General features: G+C 47.5%; 1 protein-coding gene across 1 annotated transcript in view; it reads left to right on the forward strand.

The window, feature by feature from the left end:
• Positions 1-21917, forward strand: part of ITCH (itchy E3 ubiquitin protein ligase) — an 811820-nt gene extending 789903 nt beyond the window's left edge. Inside the window, exons 23-24 of the mRNA XM_085619094.1 lie at positions 6025-6097; positions 21377-21917. Coding sequence (XP_085475220.1) covers positions 6025-6097; positions 21377-21476 — 173 coding nt within the window. The 3' untranslated portion in view covers positions 21477-21917. The remainder of the gene's footprint in view (positions 1-6024; positions 6098-21376) is intronic.
• Positions 21918-24715: the final 2798 nt, after the last annotated feature.

The raw sequence follows: 24715 nt of genomic DNA on the forward strand, positions 1-24715 counted from the left end.
AACGGGAGAGATGATGTGTCTTGAGACTATGTGCGCTAGGTCCTTTGCGGTTCTGAGCTGACTCAACAGAGGAATTAAGTAACTTCCTGGGAGGTGTCAAGGTGTGGTTATTAACGAATATGATGTAATCAGAGAGTGATGTGTGATTGTATGCTGAGGAGTAAAGATGTGAAATCCAGAGCTCTGTGTGTGGCGTATTCATTTGCATGCTCCCAGGTTCAGGAGAGGGCTTGGGACAGAGGACCAATGTCTTAACTTATCTCTCTTGCTGGTAAAGTATACTATCACCAAGCAAGTTCCCTATTTTGGGGTTTTATGGATCTGTTCAGTGCCTTTGATTGTGTTTCCATCAGCAAACTGTGGGACATTATGGAAAGTTTGGGCTTGGACAGATCCATTATCAACCCTATCAGGGAAGTATACAGTAACTCCAAAGCCTCTGTAAGGTTTTAGTTGGGGGGGGGTAATGCTCTGAGGCATTTGACGTGAGCAGAGTTGTTAGGCAAGCATGTGTCCTTGCACCATTCCTCTTCTCTCTGTAAATTAACTATCTGGAGTTGGTATCAACCTGCAGGGACATGCCCCAGGTTGGACAGCGCCCTATATCAGCATTGCTGTATGAGGATCAAGCTGTCGTTATGGGCCGCACCCCTGTGGCACTTCAGCGTCTATTGGATGCATCCTGCTTCTTTATGGAGGGATTGGATTTGAAAATCAATATAAGTAAGACATTTGCCATGTCTTGTAGACAAAAAAACCACTGTGAAACCCAGCTTCTGGCAGCCTTCCAACCCACTAAAACAGACAGGTAATTTTAGCTATCAATGAGTAACCTTTAACTGTAGAGTCTTGTGGCTTCCCCAGCTGGAAGTTTGAATAAAACGACTAGTGAGGAACATTAATGCCCTCTTCTCCTTTGCAGCCAAACTGGTCAAATGATTAGATTCACATATGTTTACAATCTGTCTGGTAAAATCCACCAGTGTGATATCCTATGTGGCAGGATTATGGGGTATCCAGGCAGCTCCATTATTACAGGTGACTCAAAATAAATGTGTTCGCCACCTGTTGTCTCTTCCCCCTAGTACTTCCATCTTTATCTGCCAGAGGGAGCTAGGGTTATCCTACCTTGAGGATATTTTAAGGACCCACCCAATTATGCTCTGGCACAAGGTTTGGATTAACAAGGCCCCAGCATTGAACAGAAGGATAATTGATGACTGTCATTGGACCGCAGACACGAGATTCCCTGATTGACGGAAGTTAGCGACATGCCGGTGGCCTTGTGTAGGCGGGACTTGTGTGAAGATCCATCTCTATGCCTGACTTCGGTTGGCAGGAAGTTACTTGGGGATACATGTTATAAATTATGGAAAGGTAGAAGGTGGGGCAAAGCTATCAAGCCAGCTAGGGGCACCCAGATGCAGACCGCTACCAGCACTTTATTCTACTTAGGTTTTGGCTCAACCTATTTCATAGCTTAGCCACTTTTCCCTGGTGTAATGACTGGACACACAACCTTCCCACCGTGCCCCTCTGACCAGAAGTCAGCACAAAGTCCTTTACATATAACGTTCTTTTGCTTTTTTCACTTCAAGCCCAGATCCTGTACCATTAAACCCCTTTTGATTAAATATTCCTTGTGGCATTGCACAGAAGCATTTTACTTTCTGCAGTCCTTGGCCTCAGATGAAATTATATTGATTGTGTACAACTTATCTGAAAGAGACACGTTAGTGATAGATTCCTTACCTTAGAATATCCCCAGGCATCAGACTGGATCCGGAACGTTTCGCCTAGCAGTACCCCTGCGTGTCATTAGGTGGTGACGTGCGGCTCCGCGTCCGTCACTGGCGTCGTAAGCGCCAAGATGACGTCACGGAGAGTACTTAGGCGCCACCCATGCACTCTGACGTCAGTCGCGTACAGAACTGACGTCAGCGTGCATGGGTGGCGCCTAAGTACTCTCCGTGATGTCATCTCGGCGCTTACGACGCCAGTGACGGACGCGGAGCCGCACAACGCCACCTACTGGCGCGCAGGGGTACTGCTAGGCGAAACTTTCCGGATCCAGTCTGACGCCTGGGGATATTCTAAGGTAAGGAATCGATCACTAACTAATGTCTCTTACAGATATATCGTTACACAAGTAACTTGTACTTTGAAGCTTGTGATCAAGAAAATCTCTTGAGTAGGATTTTGCAGTCTATGATTAATGCTGGTTGTGTATTTTATGAAGTGTAGGCTTAATGGGCTGTCCAATTGGTTGTTGGCGCGATTTTTATCTTGATTGTTTTTTATTTTGCTGTGTGTCCCATTTGGTATTCATCCTGCTTTCTACAATTTCTTAAGAGTATAAATATGAAATTGTGCTGTTTTTAGCTTGTCCTATTTCTTACTGTATATGTACTACACTTTTATGGTCTGTATTTATTATGATCGAATAAAGTGGAGGATGTAGTGGTGAGGAATTGTAGTGGTATGAAAAGGTGGGTGATGTAAAAGGAAGAAGGCCGAAAAGCATTAAGATAGGAAATAAAAGAGAAGAAAGGATTAGGCCTGGCAAGAGAAGAAATGGAGAGCATATAGAGTTGGAAAGAGAAGCTGGGAGGACAGATGGAAATTACTAGGTTGTATGGTGGATAAGTAATATGGAATAGGATACGTGGAGTAGGTAGGGATGGAAAAGGAGAGCCTGAGATAGATGGGCAGAGAGAGACTGAGAGACTGATGAAAAGGACACTTGCGAGAGAGAAAAAATGCATTGTGCCACCTGGTACATTGCCTCTGGAGATATTTCAAAGATTAATCTGCACAAGTTATAAATTATTCGACTGATATCTAAGTTACTGCAGTGAGTATTGCTACTCACTGCAGTAACCACAAAGTCGGCTATAAATGGACCTGAGATCATCCTGTTATCTGACAGTTTTATTTTAATCCATTTTAGATAACCACATTGTTTGATAGATAAATGTTTATCTTATCATGTTTGGTTGTTATAAAGTGCTCAAACATCCATAAGGGGTTACTGGTGCTTGAAGTGGGAGAAGCACAGAGAACCCCAAAAGTACCCTAGCATGATTTAGAGGCGTTTGCCAGATTTTTAGATGTTTTGCGACTGTGTTGGACAATTAACCTATATAAATAGTACTGGTGTATTAAAAGAAAATGAACCCACTCAAAAAACAAATAATTCATTTTGTAACAAAGTATTTTTATTGATTTTAGTGCAAGAAGTAATAAACCTATATCTGAGCAGGGGGTGTTTCTCCTTTACAGGGTAAGGCATATAGACAGGAGCCTTTCGCCCCTCTACTGACATATACAGTAACCCCACCCTGTGTTCTGATACATTCCTGCATTTTTACCTCTCCCTCCTGCCTTGGACAGTCCGTGAGACAGATCTGTATTTTATAACATATGACGCTTCGCTAATGGTGAGTACGTTAGTGTCGTCCCCGAATTTCACTATACTGACAAACATTCCAAAAACCAGAATAATGAATCCATAAATGGGCACCAGACAGTATCTGCCTTCCCTTTGCCCTCGCACAGTCATTCTCTTCCCTCACCACCACATTTTTGACCACAGGACTTGCTTGACTGCATGACAGGGATCTGCTAGACCTCCTATTGACAGCGGCAGTGAAACGGGTCCTGTCCAACTGGAAGGACACATCTAGGACATCATACAAAGGCTGGGTCAACTGGGTGATGTACCTCAGAGGCGCAGATAGCATTGCCCTGCAAAACTCACCCTGGAGACCAGCTACTAGGGGGATGTGGAAGTCACTCGACATGTATCTGGACTCCTACGAACCCCCGTGAGGCCACTCGGGCTCCCCAGGGTGGTGTCGGTTTTCACACAAGGCTACAAACCCAGGCTAGGCTCACTGCTATAGAACATTTCTTGTATCCTATCTCCACCCTTTTTTTCTATCCTCTCTCTTTCTATAATCCTGTCCCTAATTTCCCAGCAAGTCAATGTAGAAGGGTTCAGCTAAACATGTATACCAAAGTACCTGTAATTACTGCAACACCAGCCATGTTTAGCTGGAACCTCGTAACGGAAATACTAATGTACTTGTTTATAAAAAAATTAATAAAATACTTTGAACAAAAAAAAGGTTAAATGTCTTTAATCTCTGTGGCAGTGCTCTGGTCAAGTTTCCCTTCGACAAGTATTCCAATAGGGGTTCCCAGATCCTGCAGGACCCACTGTGTCAGGTTGTTAGTTCTCCATGACAATGAGCCACCATAAGCGGGGGTGCTATTGATTATTGTCTGGCGGGTCCCTTTTCTTCCAGAAGGCTGCAATGTTTGCTTTTGCTGCCCCCAGGCAGTTCCAAATGATTGTTTTGTCCACCTGGATTGATGCAGAGAGTGTTCACTGTAACCACAAAGAGACTGAAAAGTGTTGTCTATGGGACAGGCTATCCTAGCATGGAATGCAGGACTAACAGGACCGCTGTCCAGGAGATGCGTGTCTTAAGACATGTCCACCATATGTGTAGTTGGTCTCCCAAGTCTCTGCATTCTCTCCAGCATAGTGAACTAGCTGTTGGCTAGAGTGTATGCAATCTTGTAGGGTCCATAAGCTAGTCATATAGAACTTTGTAGTGCACTTCCCTGCATAGTATACCTTGCGCGACTTTATGATCCCTCCTCACTTGTGTCCATTGTTTATCTGAGGGGGCATCGCCCAGAATTTTTGCACATCTGGAGGTTAATGGGTGTGTCTGGGTTAGTGAATCATCGAAGAGTAAAGTGTGTAAGGCTTAGATCACGACCTTTGAGCTTGCAGCCACTCAGGTGTTTCTCCATTGACATCAGGTCTCTCAAAATCGCTTCTTTGAGGGTTGGATGGAGACCCCAATGTCTGATTGGGTGTATAATTAATCTTTCCATTTCCACCACACTGATTCTGTTTTACACTCCTCAAAGGGTTTTGCCATGCCCTTGAGGAAGAAGTCTCCCACCGTGAGACAATCCCCCGCTCTCCACGCCTCAAGTGTGTCTTGGGTGAAAGCCAGTGTGAACTTTGAGTTAGAGTGAATTGGCGTGTGCGGGGAGGGATATGTGGTTAGAGTACCTTATTTGTTATCCTCGACTCAGACTTAGCATCTTATTCCTTGGCGTGCTCAGGTTGACATTGCAGGGGGGGTGTCTCTGTCTTGGATCACCGTACCAGGTCCCATAAATATGGACCCGCAGTCACCCTGTCCATATGGAACCAGGACTTTTATTATTCCCTAGCACTCCATTTCTCCAGGACACGTAGCTGGAAGGCCTTATAGTATGTCGACATGTCTGGGAATGCTTGGTCTCCCCAGTCTTTTGGTTGGCATAGTACTTTGTACCCTACCCCCAGTCTCCCCTTGTCCCAAATCTAGTGTAAGAGCATGCTTTTCAAGGTTTCAAAAAAGGATTGGGAAATCTGGATGGATATGTCCTGGAAAATATATAGGAGCTGGGGCAGAACATTCATCTTAATTACATTTATGCGGCCCATCTTTGAAATCGGGAGGATTCCCTGGCACTCCAGGTCCCCTCATATATCCCCTAGTATGGGGGTGAAATTTTGAACAAATAGTTCCGCTATGGTTGGGGTGATCTGGACCCACAGGTAAGTGATATAGTTATAGGAACATTTAAAGGATGCTGGTACCATCAGAAAGCTAGCACCTCATATGTATATGTTAATTTCTGTAATTTTGGGGTTTTACATAGCAATGCAGCATCTAGCTTGGAGCCTAGTTTAGGTGATTACAAGTCATTCGGGTTATCTTAAAAAAATGTTTGAATGTGAAAATATTTTTTATTGAAACGTTTCAAGAGAAGCCAAATAGAACAGTGACTTATGGTCTGTCAATCAAGAAAGTGATGCGATAAGAAGTTTTTATGCTTGAATACACTGGGTGTGTAAAATACATTTTCTGTCATCTTTGTTTCTTTCTTGTCATTGTTCAATGTATATCCATTGTCATGGTGGAACAAGGCTGAAATGTATTTTTGTTTTAGGGAGTAATGGTCCTCAGAAGTTTTGTATTGAAAAAGTGGGGAAAGAAAACTGGCTACCACGAAGCCATACATGGTGAGTAAACATCAGAAAAATGTTTTGTCCTCTAGGCTGCACCATTTCTGATGGGAAGAGGGCACAAGAATAGAACTAGCTTTGGCTCTTTACCATGTTGAGAGAGAAGTTAGTGGCTCATACTCTTGAGTTTTTGTATGAAGATTTGTATATGCAGCTAAACACGTAAATATCCTATATACACAGTAGGTATGCATGCTACATTGTTTCAGTAAACGTCTTTACGGTGTCACTGCATAATTGCTTTAAAGTGGTACCATACTTCTTGACCTGTTGTTCGTATGGAGGAAAAAGTAAATATAACTTAAACCAAGAAAAGTCTTACTTACCTTATTTGTGAGATCCCTCGGTGTGGTATCTAGGCATACCACCCCCAGTCATCAAAGTAATCTAAAAGTATTCTAAAAGTAATTATTATGCAATGTAAACTGCTTTTTGAACGAATATCAACCTGTAACTATTGCAAATTCATCCACAACTGCATTTCCTTGTGAAGACTTGCATTTGAGAGTATATTTTTCTTACCTGTGCTAAGTCCTGCTTGGTTCTAAAAACAAAAACGTAAGTATACAATTTTTTTACTTAGCTAATTGGTCTGGATTCAGTCTGAGTGTGTGTCATCAGTCTTGTTTGAGTGAATACAGTAAATGCTTAACACGCCCTCTGGATAAGCTGATTGCTCGCACACACTACCACAAAGATAGCTGTTAATACCTACCTCATTTAGTCCCTGCTATTCCTCTGGGGACTCCCTGGACTCTGTGCTCACTATACCTCACTTTGGTATAGTATATACAGAGCCAGCTTCATACAAAGGACACTTGAGCTAACAAGTGAACCAGGTCACAATAAACCCCAACATGTGTAATGAATATATTTGTATGCCCACAAGCTAAACATTGATTCAACACTTGGAACATTTTAAGCCCAAAACTCATACCATGGGTTCCTATGGGAGATAAATGGTTATCATTTTCACAGGTAAGTGAACGTTTCACGAGTGGGAGTTTTGGGGGTTAGGACCAAGGTTCCCCAAGGTCTAGGTAGGCACTCTAGTTGCACCACCAGCGGCACATGGGCGGTCAGGTGCAGGGTGCCAAGAAGACGTTGGTGCCCTGTGGTTTCTAATGGAGACCTTTGGTTCGGCAAAGTTGCTGCAGGCTTGAGCAGGGAGACTTCTTGAAGGCGACCACTGGCTGTAGAGGTAGGTGTGGTTCTTGGGGGATGCGTGGATATGGTCATTTGGACCCCCTAAGGCCATGGGGCGTTGGGTGCAGGGGTGTCTTTTGACATCGGGTTTCTTGACCAGCTCCGGTCGCGGTTGGGGGACCCTTCAGGTTGCGTCTGCAGGCGTCGTCTTGAAGCTTGTGGGAGATTGGGGATCACCAGATCCCAGGTCAGGATCATAGGGGTGATGACCTTGTGGTGTTTGGCTACTCAACCTTGGGCCGTGGGCTTCGGGTGCAGAATCGGGGAGGTGCCGGTATCCGGGGTCTGGTCTTGGAGTCTTTGTTGGGCAAATCCGGTGCTCACGGGAGACAGAGACTGTAAGGTGAGTGCAGGGCCGGTCCTCCGACTCTGGCGGGGTGCTAGACACGTTGATTCTTTGATGTAGGCAGTTGGGACAGGCCAGTAGGGCTGTGGCCAAAGCAGTAAGTTCTTTGGTCCTTCTTCTATCTTCCTCGAATCTGAGGAGGCAAGGTTCAAGGTTGCCCCTAAATACTAAATTTGGGGGCATTTAAAGGGGTGTGCCGGTCGGGACCAATGGGTCCCTTCCTTAGGATGGGTACACCCCCCTATTATGCCACCCTCCAGTAGGGAGGGCGGGCATGAGCCTTTCCCTAATTGTCTGGGTCCCCTCATTTTCAAGATGGGGGGACTCAGATGTGTGCTTCACCTTGCTTCCCCCACCTGAGGGCTGGGATTGGTAAAAGTTGGCACACACCTCTTCCTAGCTTGGTTTTCCCACAGATTCTCCCGCCCATAGTGGGGGCCAGAACCGGTGGGAGCCAGTTGCTGGGGGCAGCAAAAGGAAGGGACAGGTTCCAAAGGCAGCAGGCCTTTGAAGCTTCCCCTTCATGAACCCAGCCCATCCTGGGGAGGAGGCATGACACCTCTTCCCTGGATGGACTTTGTTTCTGGACCCAGAGAGCAGAGGTTCTCTACCCAGGGGTCCAGAAACCTGTCTTGTGGTGGCATGTGGCTGGCAGCCATTCAGGAACGACACCAGAGCTGGTTGATTCCCAGGGGGCATCACTAAGATGCCCTATGAGTGCATTTTACATGGAATCCCACACTGGCATCAGTGTGGGTTTAATGTGCTGAGACGTTTACCAAACTTCCCAGTTTTTAGTAAAGCCATTATGAAGCTGGGGAGTTCATAATGACCAACTCCCAGACCATATACTTGTTATGCTTTACTACACTTAATATGTCTAAGAATGGACTTAGACACTGTAGGAGTACAGGGTTCATGCCACAGTACCCTCACCTGAGGGCTAGTCCACCCTGCTAGAGGGGTGACGTACCTAGGCCTCAGGCAGAGGGTTGCAGACATGGCATTCAAGGGGCTTATCTGTGGCCAGAAATGTGCCAATTGTGGGTACAAAGGTACAGTCTTGGGAAAAAACACAGGCCCTGAGAACCTGATTGGCAGGGACCGAGGGCACATCAAGTTTGGTTGCATCAGATGTCAGTCAAAAAGTGGGGGTAACCATGCAAAAAGGGGTGCTTTCCTACATTCGCCTGACCCTCATCCATCCCAGGAAGCATGAGCTGTTGTAGTCATGATCAAAATGTACCATTTGTTAATTCACAGCTCATTAGAAGTAACGCCCTCCTTTCCAACATTTATTTTGATAAAGCGGACTGCACTATCTGAAAGAAACACGTTAGTTATAGATTCCTTACCTTAGAATTACCCCCAGGTGTCACACTGGATCTGGAAAGTTTTTTTATCAGCAGTACTTCTTCGCGTCGGAAGGTGGCATTGGTCGGCTCTGCGTCCGTCGTTAGAATCTTGGTCGCCGGGATGACGTTGCGGTAGCTGTCTGATAGAGACGTCTAGCTGCAGATTCCTTAACTTAGAATATCCGCAGGCGTCAGACTGGTCCGGAAGATTTTGCACAGGAGCACCTCTGGGCGGCGCAGTACGGCTCCGCCCTGACGTCGTCCATGGACGTGATAGCGGAGCCATCTGGTGCAGATCCCTAGTGTGGCATGGCCTTCGGGCCGTTCTCCAGCCCCACTCTTTATGGCAACTGGGAGAATAAGCCTCCAACAGTCTCCTACAGAAGGCCTCTTGTCCCCTCCTAGGGTGACTACTGAGCAAGGGGCCGCCTATGTGCGAACTATCAACCGGGCAGCTGCTATCCTCGGCTTTCAGCCCCCTGTGGTACCCCTCATCCCCGATCCCTTAATGGATCTGCTACATCACAAGCCCATTACCGTGGAGCTCTTGCTACCCCTTGGGGGTGCTTTATTAGAAACCCTGCGTGGCGCATGGGCATGGCCCTCTTCCGGAGCCTCTGTTGATCAGGTCATTGCTGGTAGGCACCATCCCGCCCCGGGGGATTCACTTTGCCTGTCCCTCCACCCTGCCGCTCAGGGCCTGGTAATTCAGGCGGCCTTTGGGTTGCAGGACTCCACCACTTTGCCCTTGTTTCCTCCCACCCGGGAATCCAAGTGGCTGGATGCATGTGGAAGACAGCTTTTTGCTTCTTCTAGCCGGGCCATCTACGCTTTAAACACTACATGCGTGTTTGCACGTGCGTCCTCTGCACTCTGGGACTCCGTGGCTAACCTTTTCCCTTCCCTTCTGGAGGAATTGCGCCCCAAGTTACTCCGTCTTGTCCTTCCCAGCAAGGAAATGGTTCATTTTACAATACGCTCCTCCCTGGATACCACAGACTCTGTGGGCCATGCTCTTGCAAGGTCGGTGGCTTTGCGCCGTCATGCCTGGATGTGTGACAGTCGCTTTCCTGATAATATTCGGGAGAGCCTCCAAGAAATGCCGTTTAATGGAATAGACCTTTTTGGGTCCCACGCTGACTCTGCGATATCCAGGCTTCTGTCAGGGCTACCGTAATTCTTCCGTGCCACTGACTGCTTGACTTTTCTTCTTCGTTGCGGTCTTCCTTTACGGACCAGTTTTTATCAGAGGCAGGTTGGTGCCTCTGTATTGTCTGTATAGCTGTATTGCTGGGTTGTTTTTGTATCAAGTCCTCTGGCTGTCTGTTTTGCCAAGAGGACCCCCTTCTTGCCAGGGGTTGACCCTTGCCCTATGTGGGTTATTGGCTGGTGGCAGGTGTCTGCCTTTGCCTTCGTATGCTCCTGTGGAGTTTTCCTTATGAGTCTCCCTCTGGAGCTCATATACCTCCTTTTACTGCGTCCCGCAGGGTCGCACAGCTCTGTTATCTGTAGTGCTTGGACTCTGGTTCTAGGTCAGTGCTGTGTGGTATCTACCTCGCATAGCCTGGCATCTTGCTTTTGTCCTCTCGTCCGTCTTTTGGTGCCAGCCCCTTCTGGGTTGTTCTCCCAAGTATGGAGTTGTCGTGGACCTCTCTGTTGTAGGTTGTTATGGCCTTTTGGCTTATTCCCCAACGGTTTTTCTCCACATCCCCACTACTTTCACGCAGGGATTTCTACGTTCCACTAGCATTCTTAAATGTGGCGGACTCGTGGAGATGGTTCTCCTTGAACCCCGCTCTTCCTGGCGTCTAGGACCCGTGAGTTGGTCCTAAGTACTCCCTTGTTAGGCTTGTCTTTTCTTCTACATTGTCCTGCGAGCGGACTGTTCTCTCTCTTCCGGACTGCCGGCTGACGTTGCTTGTAGCCTGGCCTAGTTCCACTTTCTGTGTAACTGCGTTTACTTTTGAGCGTACCCTAGTGCCTGGGTTTGGCAGCATCTTCTTGAGGCTGTTTTTGCGTCATGTTATTCCTCATGGCTCGTGCGGCACGTTGCCTTCTTGCTGTTGGGCGTATCTCAGCTGTCTTGCTTCCTGGTGCTCCTCCTGGCCGTGTATGGGCGTCTTTCGGGTTATGTAGGGGCATCCTTTCAATGCTCTCCACATGTCTGACTGGCAAGGGTTTCTGCAGTACTCTTCCTCTGTGGTACATATGAGGGCGCAACGCGTTCTCTCTACCATACCACTTAACCAGTCCTTTGGGTTGGCTTGTCGACTGCCGCCTCCTGCTGTTCTTTCACGCCATAAGTTTCAGTTCTTTGTCCTGTGAGGTGCTGAACTATCTTTTCTCACCAGTTTCTTTGCTGGGTGTGTTTTTCTTCCATGTCGGCCCGTGCTGTGCGTGGGTCAGTATCCTGCTGCCTTCGTATCTTTACCGGAGCAGGTTTAACAGTGCTTTACGCTGTTAAAGTTATTTAGCTCGGGCTAGCTCTGGCTTCTTGTCGACACCTTGGATACTGTGGATCCTTCATGCCTCTTGAACTTCTTTCGAAGTTCGGCATTTCTCAGTCAGGCACAAGCGTTCTGGCTTGGTGTTTACCTTCTCTTATCCCCTCTACATGTGGGGGTTTTCGTGTTATTCTGGATGGACTGTGGTGCCCTCGCCTCCCCTTGATTCCCTGCTCTCTTCAGGGCTTAGGGGGTCTGGTGGTTGGCTGCGCTGTCACTTCTGTCCCCACTGTGTTTCGCCCTTTGGTTGACCACACTCTTTTGGTCATGTTATCGATATCTGGGTTCTCTCTGGACCTTCGTGGGGTTCAGTCGCAGCCCCGCCCCCTCTGGGGGTATGGCTTTGGTATCTATTCTAAGTTAAGGAATCTGCAGCTAGACGTCTCTATAAGATGAACAAGTTACTTACCTTTGGTAACGATGTATCTGGTAGAGATATAGTCTAGCCGCAGATTACTTAACGCCCACCCGTCCTCCCCTTCCTGCGACAATCTTTTCAGGTTGGGCTTCTTGCCTTCACCTCCCTTTAGGTGGCTTTATTCCTCTGCGGGGTGATGTCTTCTCTTCACTCAGACTCACGAAGCTACATTCTGTTTCAGGGCTCTGCTCTGCCCATTCTTGTGATTGGACGGTATGCTCATGTGCCATGTGCCCTTACAACCCCTACCCTTGGTTGTCCGATGTGAGTCTAATTCTTCCCTTCTATCTTCAACCGCTTGAGGGCTCTTGCCTCCCCTGCAATCTAGCGGTTGCAGTCTCTGACAATCTGCATTCAGCAGGTCAATTTTTCGGATCTGACATCTCCTTTTGGGTGACGCTTTATGGTACTTGCTTTGCTCCTGGGTTCTGGACTGGTTGTCCTTCACTGTCATATATTGTGGTTGAAGCCTTTCTGCCGGCTGCTGTGATGGTTCACCATGGAGCTATGGCTCAATGGTGAGTCTTGTGCCTCTGGTGACACAGGCTCACACAGGCCAAGAGTTCAATCCTGCCTATGCTCTGCATCTTCTGCCTCCAGGGGAGCTTTTGGATCGAACGTTTGAAGGGATTCCTCCTAGAGTGGTGCTCTGTTCTTTTCCCTCACTCAGTTTACAATATACGGTGCCTGGCACTGTCTTTCTCTCTTTCTGCACACTGTTCCCATATTTTCCGTTTTTGGTGGTGGCTTCGCGTCCTGACGCGGAAAAGTCTTCTGACGAAAACTGATGTTGGCGCGCCGGGGCAGGGCATATATGGCTCCGCTGACGTCGTGTCCATTGACGACGTCAGGGCAGAGCCGTACGGCGCCGCCCCCCGGCGCGCAGAGGTGCTGCTGCGCAAACTTTTCTGGACCAGTCTGACACCTGGGAATATTCTAAGTTAAGGAATCTGTGGCTAGACTATGTCTCTACCAGATACATTGTTACCGAAGGTAAGTAACTTGTTTACTTAGACAGCGCCCTCGCGCACTGACGTCAGTTCTTTCTTTTTCTGCGCCAGCCAGCGCAGATCCTGAGAGAGCGGTACCTCCAGTCACCTTTTGACTGACTTTTTCTCGACTTTTGACGACGTCTTTTTTGAGTCTATGACTCCTGGTGCACAAGGGATGCCGCTCCTGTCCCCAACCGATGTCGGTTACGGATTCACACTGTGTGTGTCTCTTTTGCCTGGAGCGCGACCACAACCCCAAGTCATGCTCCGACTGCCGGTCGATGACGCCGAAGGCTTTGCAGGAGCAATCCCGAAAGCCGCTTGAGCGCCGGCATTCGGCTCTGTGCCGTTCGAGGTCCCGGTCGCGAGGTAGGTAGATGGACAGGTCGCTGAGCCATCGCCACTCGTCCAAGTCATCGAATTCTTCGCACTCGGGTTCAGGTTATTCAAAGCACAAAAAGAAGTCGAAGAAGCATCGTCGCTCTTTGACTTCTCCCCATTGGTCGGCTGACGCGATGAGGGATGCGGGCGGTGCGGCTCCGCGCGTGGAACCCGAAGAGTCGCCTCCAGACTTCCCTCCCTTTCCGGGACCTGGTGCGACTCCCACCCAACTTCGTACGTTCTACGAAGCGATGCATGCCATCTTTGGGCGGCCCGAACCCGCCGGCATGACTTTGGGACCCACGGACTCGGTTGGGGGGCCGAGGCCTCCTCCAACGTCTGCTCCTGCCACGGCGCCGCAGGCCCCCCTTGGATCCAGGCCTGGATTCGGATCGGCACCAGTTGACCTCATCATACCTCCACCCGCGCTGCTTCCTCCGGCACTGCAACCGACGCCGGTCGTTTCCCTGGCCGTCGTTGACCCCAGTCTCCATCCTGAAGTGGACCCGGAGCCGGACTGGTGTTGTCCGACACCAGATCCGGTGCCGAATGGGGATTTTGTGCCCCTGTTCACTCAGGGGGTCCCTTTTCAGCCAGATTGGCAACCTGAGGAGAAGGACTGGGAGGGGTCAGGTGACCCTTTAACTGATCAGATGGGATCTGAGCAGAACTAGAGAGAGGAACTGGGGGATGCCAGTGATCTTGACACAGTTCCTGACCTTAACATGTTGTCTCTCTGTCACCGTGGCTACGGAGAGGGAGCGCTGTATGCAGTGGTATTGTGTAGGGTGGCTGAGGCCCTCAACCTCAAGCTTCCTATGGTGGCGGTCAGGGCTAACCTCCTGCCAGAGGTGCTTCAGCGGGCAGCGAGCTCTTGGAGCCCCTGCTGCTGTTTAATGTGGCCCTTACCGACGTCCTTTTGGGCATGTGGTCCAGGCCCAACACGGGGGCACCCATGGATAGGATGATAGCCCGACGCCACCCACGGCTCCGGACGACCCCATTTTCCTCTCCCAGCACCCCAAACCAGAGAGCTTGGTGGTCCAAGCCTCTAATTCCAAGAGCGCATTCCCTACTGGAAAGGAAATTCAAGAAGCTGGACCATCTTGGAAAGAAAATGTTCTCTTCCGCCAGCTTGGGACTGCGGTTGGTAAACTCCGCATGTCTATTGGGCCGTTATTCCCACTCTGTGTGGGATACGGTTGCATAGGTGCTGCCTCAGTGTCCAGAGGAGGCCGGGACAGTGCTCTCCCAGGCTGTCGCCGCCGTGAGGGATGCGGCTAAGTTTACCATCCGTTGTGGGCTGGATACCACCGACTCTCTAGGCAGGACGATTTCCACGTCTGTAGCCCTTCGTCACTACGCCTGGATGAGATCGACTTGCTTTTCGGGGGATGTCAAGAACACCTTGAGGGACATGCCCTTTGATGGCCATCGCCTCTTCGGCGAAAATCCATACAACGCCTTAGAGTGTTTCAAGGACTCACGGGCTACGGCCAAGTCCTTGGGCCTTTCCAGCCACCCTGTGCAGTCTGCTGTGCACCCCTTTCGTGTCTACGGAAGGGGTGCCCTGCTATGTCCCGCCCAGAGACAAAGGACGCAGCAAGTTACCCAACCTTTGCGCGGCTGGGGACGTTGGAACAACCGTCGTGGTTCCGGGGGCCAGCAGGCAGCCAGTCCACCAACTCTCCCTCTGCAGCAGCCTCCAAATCTTCCTAGTCCGACATTTCAGGCCCACCAAACGCTAGTGGGCGGCAGGATTCGCCATCACCTCCCCCACTGGGGCACCATCACATCGGACAGGTGGGTTTTGCAAATAGTCCGAAGCGGTTACTCCCGCCCCTTCGAGGCTACCCCTCCAGCCATGCAGCCATAATACCACCGCATGTCGGAGCATCATCTGGCCCTTCCCCAGTAGGAAGTTACGGCTCTCTCGGCCAAGAGAGCCATCGAGCGCATTCCTGTCCCAGAAGTAGGTCATGGTTGTTGTTCCCACTACTTTCTGGTCCCCAAGAAGGACAAGGGCCTGCGTCCTATCTTGGATCTAAGGTACGTCAACCGCTTCCTCCGGAAGGAGAAGTTCAAGATGGTGACGCTTGCTCAGGTCTTGTCTGCCCTAGACCCGGAAGACTGGATGGTAGCATTGGACTTGCAGGATGCTTATTTTTACATCCCAGTCCTGCCGGCCCACCAGCATTACCTGCCATTCACGGTAGGATACGAGCCTTTTCAATTTACCGCGCTCCCCTTTGGCCTTACCAGCACCCCTCGGGTGTTCACGAAAGTGATGGCGGTGGTTGCAGCTCATCTGCGCAGATATGGGGTTTCAGTCTTCCCCTATCTCGAAGACTGGCTGTTGAAGGCAGGTAAACCAAAGGCAGTCATCTCCCACCTCCAGACTAAGGCCGACCTCCTGCATTCGCTGGGGTTCTCCATCAATGTGCCCAAGTCACACCTGATTCCCTCTCAGAAGCTCCTCTTCATCGGAGCGGTTCTGGACACGACGCAGTTTCGAGTCTATCCTCCCGAGCAGCGAGTCTGGTATATTTGGGCTATGATTCTGATCTTTCAGCCTCTAGCCTGGGTTTCGGTCAGGATGACCCTGATGCTGCTAGGCCTCATGGCTTCCTGCATCGTGCTGGTCGATCATGCCAGGTGGCATATGCTGGCTCTGCAGTGGGACCTGAAGTTCCAGTGGGTACAGCATATGGGGAACCTGTCAGATTGCGTCCAGATCTCGGAGGGCACTGCTCAACAGTTGCAGTGGTGGCTCACTAACCAGGATTGGGTCAACGGCAGATCCCTCTCCCTTCCTCAACCAGAGCACACAGTGATGACGGAAGCATCCCTTCTGGGATGGGGCCACCACATGGGAGAGGCGGAGATCATAGGTCTCTGGCGAAGTCCGGGCTCCACATCAACCTTCTGGAGCTTCGGGCGATTCGTCTTGCACGCAAGGCATTCCTTCCCTCTGTTCGGGTCAGAATAGTGCTGGTGATCACGGACAACACCACCGCCATGTGGTACTGCAACAAACAGGGCTGGGTGGGGTTGTGGACCCTATGTCAGGATGCCCTTCGCCTCTGGACATGGCTGGAACATCAGGGCATATCTCTGGTGGTTCTACACCTGGCAGGTTCCCTGACCGCCAGGGCAGACTAACTCAACCGCAGGTGCATGATGGATCCCGAATGGCGTTTTCACTCGGAGGTGGCGCAAGGTCTTTTTCGACAGTGGGGAGAGCCTTGGTTAGATCTATTCGCCACCGAAGAGAATGTGCAATGTCAGCAATTCTACACATTGGAGTTTCCAAGTCGGCACTCGCTAGGCGATGCTTTTCGTCGCAAGTGGAGATGCGGTCTGTTGTACGCCTTTCCGCCTATATCACTTCTGCCCAGAGTGCTGAAGAAGATCAGGCGCGACCGGGCCCAAGTCATTCTTGTGGCTCCGGATTGGGCACGAAGAGTCTGGTATCCGAGCTCCTCAACATGGCCATCTATCCTCCGATCCAACTGCCTCTTTGGGAGGATCTTTTGTGCAGCAGCAGGAGACGGTCCTCCACCTGAACCTGTCAAGCCTCCACCTCCTTGAGTGGAGATTGAGCGGCAGCAGTTGAAGTCTTTTGACCTGCCTCCCGAACTTTGCAATGTAATCTTGGCATCCAGGCGTCCCTCCACTAAGACGGTATACGCCTGCCATTGGAACAAGTTTGTGGCATGGTGCACAGCAAAGGCTGTAGATCCTCTTTCTGCCCCTCTTTCTTAAGTTCTCTGGTTCCTTCTTTCTTTAGCCCAGCAGGGCTGTGCTTTGGGCACTATCAAAGGCTATCTCTTCGGCCATCTCTGCCTTCCTTCGGCTTCCCGATCAGCCTTCTCTTTTCAAGTCCCCTGTTGTTAATCGTTCCTTGAAAGGCATAACTCATCTCTTTCCTCCTATTCCCTTTGTTATGTCTCAGTAGGTCTTGAATCTAGTCTTAACCTTTTTTATGTGTGCGCCCTTCGAGCCGCTTCACAACTGTCCTTTAAGGCTTCTGACGCTTAAAACTGCTTTCCTGGTAGCCACCACATCTGCCAGACGGGTGAGTGAGCTCCAGGCCCTTTACTCCAAGCCTCCTTTCCTGTCTGTCCATCCAGATAAGTTGTTCTTAGCACTCGTCCATCCTCCCTGCCCAAAGTTGTCACTGCCTTTCACATCAGGCAGACTATCACTTTGCCTACCTTCGGAAGAGGAAGAGAGGCTCCACCGTCTGGACCCGAAACGTGCGCTTTCCTTTTATCATTATTATTATTTGTTGTAACGCTTTTCGCCCTAAGTGGGATGGGTATTCCCAGACGTGGGACCCGTGCTCACTACGCCACTGGAGTCAAGCTATCCTGGCTGATGACGGCTGATAGCCAGAAACCGGTCCTAGGATGCTTGATTCCGGTCCAGGGAAGACCTGGCTTGGCAGTTCGGGCTGGACTGTTCCCATGAGGCACAGGGTCAAGACTGATTTGCATATGGCCATGTCTGAACTGGGGTGGCGTAGTGGGCAAAAGAACGATGGATTTAACCCAGATCTCTTGACTGGGGGAGAATGTCTGCATTGTCAGCATTCCGTCCATCATTTGTTTGTTGTAACGCTTTTCGCCCTAAGTGGGATGGGTATTCCCAGACGTGGGACCCGTGCTCACTACGCCACTGGAGTCAAGCTATCCTGGCTGATGACGGCTGATAGCCAGAAACCGGTCCTAGGATGCTTGATTCCGGTCCAGGGAAGACATGGCTTGGCAGTTCGGGCTGGACTGTTCCCATGAGGCACAGGGTCAAGACTGATTTGCATATGGCCATGTCTGAACTGGGGTGGCGTACTGGGCAAAAGAACGATGGATTTAACCCAGATCTCTTGACTGGGGGAGAATGTCTGCATTGTCAGCATTCCGTCCATCATTTGTTTGTTGTAACGCTAATTCCTTTTATCTGGATCGCACAAAACAGTTCCGGGTGCATGACCAGCTCTTTGTTGGCTATGTGGGCGCCCAAAAAGGTCGGGCCGTACACAAGTGGACTATCTCCCGATGGGTCGTTTTGTGGATAAAAGCCTGTTATTCTCTGGCAAAGAAGGATCCTCCAGTGGGGCTGCGCAACCATTCCACCAGGGCGACGGCAGTAACTACTGCTTTGGGACGTGGAGTTCCTCTGAATGACATTTGTCAGGCAGCTACGTGGGCTTTGTTGCACACGTTTACCAAGCACTACTGCCTTGACAATCAACTCCGGAGAGACAGCTTCTATGGCCATTCTGTTCTCCAGGACTTTCTGGTGTGATCTTGGTTAGCAGACCCACGTCAGGGGTTGGTATTGCTGGGGTATCTATTCTAAGGTAAGGAATCTATAACTAACGTGTTTCTTTCAGATGAACAGGTTACTTACCTCCGGTAACGATATATCTGTAAGAAACATTAGTTAGTTATGGATTCCCTACCGCCCCACCCATCCTCCCCATTCTGCGAACTGATTTCTAGGGTTAAGGACATCCTTTCAGGACCCTAGTTTTGTGCACCAGTGGTCAGCGTCTTGCATGGCTCTGCGTTTCTGGCATGGAAAGTCATGTACAGAACTGATGTCAGCACAGGAGGGCGGCGTCTAAGTAGCTACCACGACATCATCCCGGCGACCACGATACCAACGACTGACGCAAAACCTACCGACGCGCAGAGGTACTGCTGACACAGATACTTTCTGGATCCAGTCTGACGCCTGGGGGTAATTCTAAGGTAAGGAATCTATAACTAATAATTCTTACAGATATATCGTTACCGAAGGTAAGTAATTTGTCCTTCATGAAATAAACTTGTGGTGCATAATGTGTGCACAGTAATCAATTGAGATCAGCTTTATAATTGAATATGGTACCGCTGCTGAACAGCACCTCGCAGCTGAGGCTGGAGCCCAGACTCCAGGTCCCAAAGCTCCTGCATGCCTTTTTTGACCTCACATGAATGTGTCAAAATAATGGTGGTAATAGGAAGGCTGTTGGGCACCCTGACCCCACCTGAAGCCCCAAATCCTAGCTTGCAGATAACGCTGAACACAAAATGTCACATCTGGACGCCCCTTTACATATCCTGTGCTCTCATCTGGCAGTGAGACCGACACCTGGTGAAGAGCACACAATGCTTGATCACTAGCAATGGGACAAAGATGTTCATGAGGCAATCTACCAACAGGGAGTTACTGTTCCCTCAGTATCATGCATAGTGTGGAAGCGCCGCTTCCAATGTTACTCAGTAACTTTCTCCTATGTTCTCTTTGTGTATGTGTATTTTTTTGTTTTATGTTTTGGGCATTAATGCAGTTGGTAGTCGAAATACTTTTTCATTGTTGTGCCCTATACGATGAAAGGACCTCTAAAAATGTATGGTCGGGCTCACCACTCTGATCGTGGATTCAGAAATTGCCCAATGGCAGTATAATATGCAGTGTGTTGGGGTATCTCATGGTATTGCACATAGAGTAGGGCTCTGTTGATTGGACAGCAACATATCCAGTTATAATGCCCATGTTCTGACTTGCCACACTACTTACCCATGTGGGAAAAGGTTGAAGATTCATTCAATTCAGTTGTTTTTATGTATCATATTGGTACCCAAACGGGCCTCACAGCACTTATTTCAAAAACCTCTCCGGAATACCCTCCCTGCCTCCCTCAGAAGTCAGTTGTGAGACGTCTGCTTCAGAAAACTTCGTGAACCCCACCTTTTCTTAAACAGGGGCTTTAACCTTTTGGCTAATGCCCCCACTTCAGAAAAGGTGGTTTTTAAGAAGTTTTCTGAAGCAGACGTCTGACTACTGACTTCTGAGGGAGGCAAGGAGGTTGCTCCAGAGCCTGGGAACAAGATACGCAAAGGAGCGGCCACCACTTCATCTCTCTTTTGACCTTGGGCACCGACAATAGCCCTTGACTACTTAATCGTTGAGACTGCACTGGTACATAGGCGGTAAATACCTTCCGGACGATAAGCGGGCCTTTCCCATGGATGGCCCGATGTGCTAAGAGCCTTGAAAAGAATTCTCTTTTAAACCTGAAGCCAGTGAAGGGCTACTAGGGCTGGTCTGGCTGATTCGTCCTTAGGTGTTTTGTGAAGGACTGTGGCTGCGGCGTTCAAGACAACTTGGTGTCTTCTTGTCACGTATTTTGGTCTCCCCAAGTAGAGGGAGTTCCCATAATCGAGACGTGAATTTATTAGACCGTGTACCACTATTCTCCTAGTGGATTTTGGTAACGTGTGCAAGAACTTTTTGAGGGAATTAATGATGCCAAAATAAGGTCCGCAAGGTTTCTGGCCTGTATTTCCATCGCAAGTTTATCATCTAGTTAGTAGCCTAGACTCTTTACTGCTTGGACAGGCTTGGGTATTTCTCCTAGTTGTTCTTGCCTGTCCATCCATCTTGACCTGTTGTTCCCAATCACTAGTATCTCCGTTTTGTCGCCGTTAAGTTTTAGACAACTTGCAGACATTCAGTCTGTGACCTCCTTAAGTCATGAATTAAAGTTGAGTAGAGGTTCGGCTGAGATCGGGTCTAAGGGCCATGACGATTTATGTGTCCTCTGCATATGACACTAAGGCAAGACCATGTGACCTTACTATTTCTGCTATGGGAAGAACAGACAGGTTAAAAGTGTGGGGCTCAGTGATGAGTCCTGTAGAACTCCACACTGTATAGAGGATAGACGGTTAAATGGATTGAACCTTCACACACCTGGAAGCTCCTGTTTCCCAGGAAGGCTTACCCAGACCACACCTGACACATCCGACTGCAAGGATACTTCATTGTGCATGCGAAGCAGTGAAAGCCAGTGGCATACCAAGGGTAATTTTGGCCCTAATATAAGCAAGGAAAATGCACCCCTATTCTTTGGTTTGATAGTAAATAGTTTCTATCAATAGGGGTGCATTTGGGCCATAGCTAATACATCGTGTTCTTGCTGGCCATTAGCCTATCAGTTGTAACTTTGCAATAGTGTTTCATTGTTTTGTAGGAAATGTCATAATTTGACTTAAATTCCTCTTTTTATCATGTTTCTTTTCAGTTTCAACCGCCTGGACCTGCCACCCTACAAAAGCTATGAACAGCTCAAGGAAAAGCTCCTTTTTGCAATAGAAGAAACAGAAGGGTTTGGGCAGGAGTAACTGATGTGAAAAACAAGAAGAACATTTATTTAAAAAATGAAAATAATTTTGTAATGCACGTTCTTAAAGCTCTCAATTCATTGCACATTTTGTAAATTAGCCTCTGGTCTGAGTTAATTATTTAAAGTTACCAGAGTGTGTATAAAACCATTGACTACCAAGCTTTGCACCCACCACCTCAAGAGTCGTAACACCAATTAAATGGAATAGTATTAAAATATTATCAAATTTTAATTGGCAAACCATCACAGCTAAGCTAGTTGGCTCTGACTTGAATACAGCCTGTAGGTTTGTTGTTTATGGAAATCCTTCAACATCCCCAAGCTTGTACCTACATGAACATTTAATATGTGTTTATTTAAATATAGGATAGCTGCACCTTAATACATGAAGCCTGATCTGTTAATTTAATATATTGATGCAATGACATGAATATCAAAAGCAACTGTGAACTTTGTAAACATTGCACCAAACATCTCTGATGAATGACACAGGGGTATGTGACTTTGCACATTTCGTGATTCACAGACCTTATTCGTACTCCCTTCCTGAACTGGACAAAATGTAAGATTACTTTATCGATTGGCACATGTTCCACATCAAGGCATATTTTCTTAAGCTGCTCGTGACACGTTTCTAAAGTCTTGCACACTAATAGTGTCTAAAAAGTATGCAATTACAACAATGATATTTACTATGTAATGTCACTCTGTTGTGCTTCCCAGTACTGCTTTGCCTCAGTCTTCACAATGCCACCAGTGACCCACATCTGGGTTTGTACACAAACCCTGAACAGCTGCTTCAACTCAACCAATCAAGTCTGTCATACGCTTTTGTTGGTCCCTGGTCTCAAACTTTATGCGGAGCCTTGTTTTCTTTTTAAGTAGCAAGAGCATATTGCTCGAAATGTAAGATCTTTGTTCTGTTGCACATTTCTAAGCATGTTATTCTTACTTCACCACTTGGTGGCAGCTGATGTTACCTGCCTCATAATTACTATATAGCAAAAGCAGGTTAATGCTGGTGTTGTGATATATAAACATGTTTAGCAGTGATAGTGTGAGGCCTAGAAAAGAGTGGCGACTAGGGCAAACAGCCCCTGGTGCTTCCTACTTGTGATGGCCCTGTGACTCGGTTAAGGTAAAAGAGGATTCTGAAAACTAAGAAGGCAATTTCAAATCCAAGTCCCTCTTATCAGTAGAACCAGTATAAACATATTGTAATTAGATACCACTCATTGTAATCACCTTTTGCATTGTAGGAAAATCACGGTTTAGATTGTAAAGATGTTGAGACTTTACTAACACATCATATGGAGTCGTGTTTTTTGCAGCTACAGTTTTCCTGGGCATCAATCTGCAACATTGTTGAAAACTTTGAACCAAGTTTGATCACAGTTCTGGGGGTATCCATTCTAGAAAATTACACCAGCCTACTTGCAAAAGAGGAACGTCCGTATCCAATTGTGAATTTTAAATATATGTTGCTTATCAAAACAACCTGATCATGTTTTACAAATGAGTTTCAAAGAGTGGTGTGGGGTTCTGGGCATCATCCGTTGTAAGGGCCTGGATTTTATAGGTGACATTCCTGTTGCTTCAAGTCTTGGATGAATTAACTTCTCTTCTGCATTGCATAGTGCCGTGAAGGAGGCAAATTCAAAGCAAATAATAATTCTGGAGTTTGAGTCCACTACATGTGAAAATAGGTGACTTTTGCTGTGCAGTCCCAGTCATCCAGTAATTCCCAGGAACTAAAGATACTGTCACCCACAAACTCATAAAGATTTTAAAATCACTTTTCAAATTTAATTGGAGGTGAAACACAGACCCTCAATAGAGGAGCTATCTAACTACTGTAAGTACTCTAAACAAAGAATTTGAAGCTGACTTTCCCCTTGCTTTTTGGAATGTTATTTTTATATATATATATATATATATAATATATTCATGCTCTTAAATGGAGCCCAATGTTGCCGATGTGCATGCTAAGACTGCATGTGATGCCATTTTGTATGAATGCACACTGCCCTCAAGGCATCAGAAGCCTGTCTTTCACTTGATTTGGAGAGGCCCCTACCCTTCCAGTAAGAGACTCAGATAACCTAATGTTGGGACTTTATATCATATGAATAAAAGAGATGACTTTTAACTAAATGTTTTTAAAAATAACAATTGTCTCCTTAGATTACATAGTGGATGTACAGAAGAAACCATCTATTTCAACCTGTTATTTTCAAGGGAAGACAGATGTTTATTGATGATATAGGAATGAAGACCTTGTCATCTGCATTAATTTACAGAACTGACGTGATCCTATTGATTATACAATTCAACAACAGTTAGAGAAGTCACATTTTAAATTCTGTTTGTTAAATTGTTAGTCCCAGGATATTCATTTGAGTCCATTTAGGAAATATGAACCATTATACACATTGCTAATTCTTATTCAATAAACTGTCCTTCGAATTGAATATCAATGTCAAAGAAATGTATAGTGTAAGGCTGTCTGAAGCAAGTGTTTCATCTCCTGGGAGTTCACTTTAATTTGCACGAACATTAGTGTAAACTTAATTGAACTACTGATTAGAGTAGAGCCTGACGGGACTGATCTACTTTTACAGAAATTGTCTTCAAAACACAGTAGGTATGCCTCAGAGGTTGGAAAGCAGAGAGGCAAAGTTGCAGTCAGATCTTGGACCATAACCTCACATGCTGATTTTGAGACCGTTAACTTTTTGTGTACAATTCATTGACTGTGTTATCTCATACTGTTGCACCTAACTCCATGTAATACTTTCAACCAAAGCAAGAATGCAGACTGCATCTCATAATAACTTTGTTAGATAATCAAAACTTAAGACATAAGAGTAGTGCAACCAAAGTTACCCCTTTGAGTAAAGATGGAACAGTTGCACAGGTTTAAAGTTGTTTTCTTTGGTGCAGAATCATCAAAGTAAATTAACTCCTTATTCCAGACTGTTGTGAAAACTTGTGATGATTTAGTTTTGAATTATGTTGTAGTAAGAAAATTATCCTGACATTGACCTAAAGAAAATGAGTACTGAGAGTTCTTTGCCTCTGGAACCATCCTTACCTTATTCTGCCACCCTAAGCCAACTTACTGCAAATGTATGGCAATTTACAGAGCAATGAAACATAATTATGTATGTGTGATACTCTGACTGCATGCATTGAGTTGTGCAAGACATTTGACCACCAGTAGTTGATAAGAAAATC

The sequence above is a fragment of the Triturus cristatus genome, chromosome 7 (genome assembly GCF_964204655.1).
Source record: "Triturus cristatus chromosome 7, aTriCri1.1, whole genome shotgun sequence".
In the NCBI taxonomy this organism is placed as follows: Eukaryota; Metazoa; Chordata; class Amphibia; order Caudata; family Salamandridae; genus Triturus; species Triturus cristatus.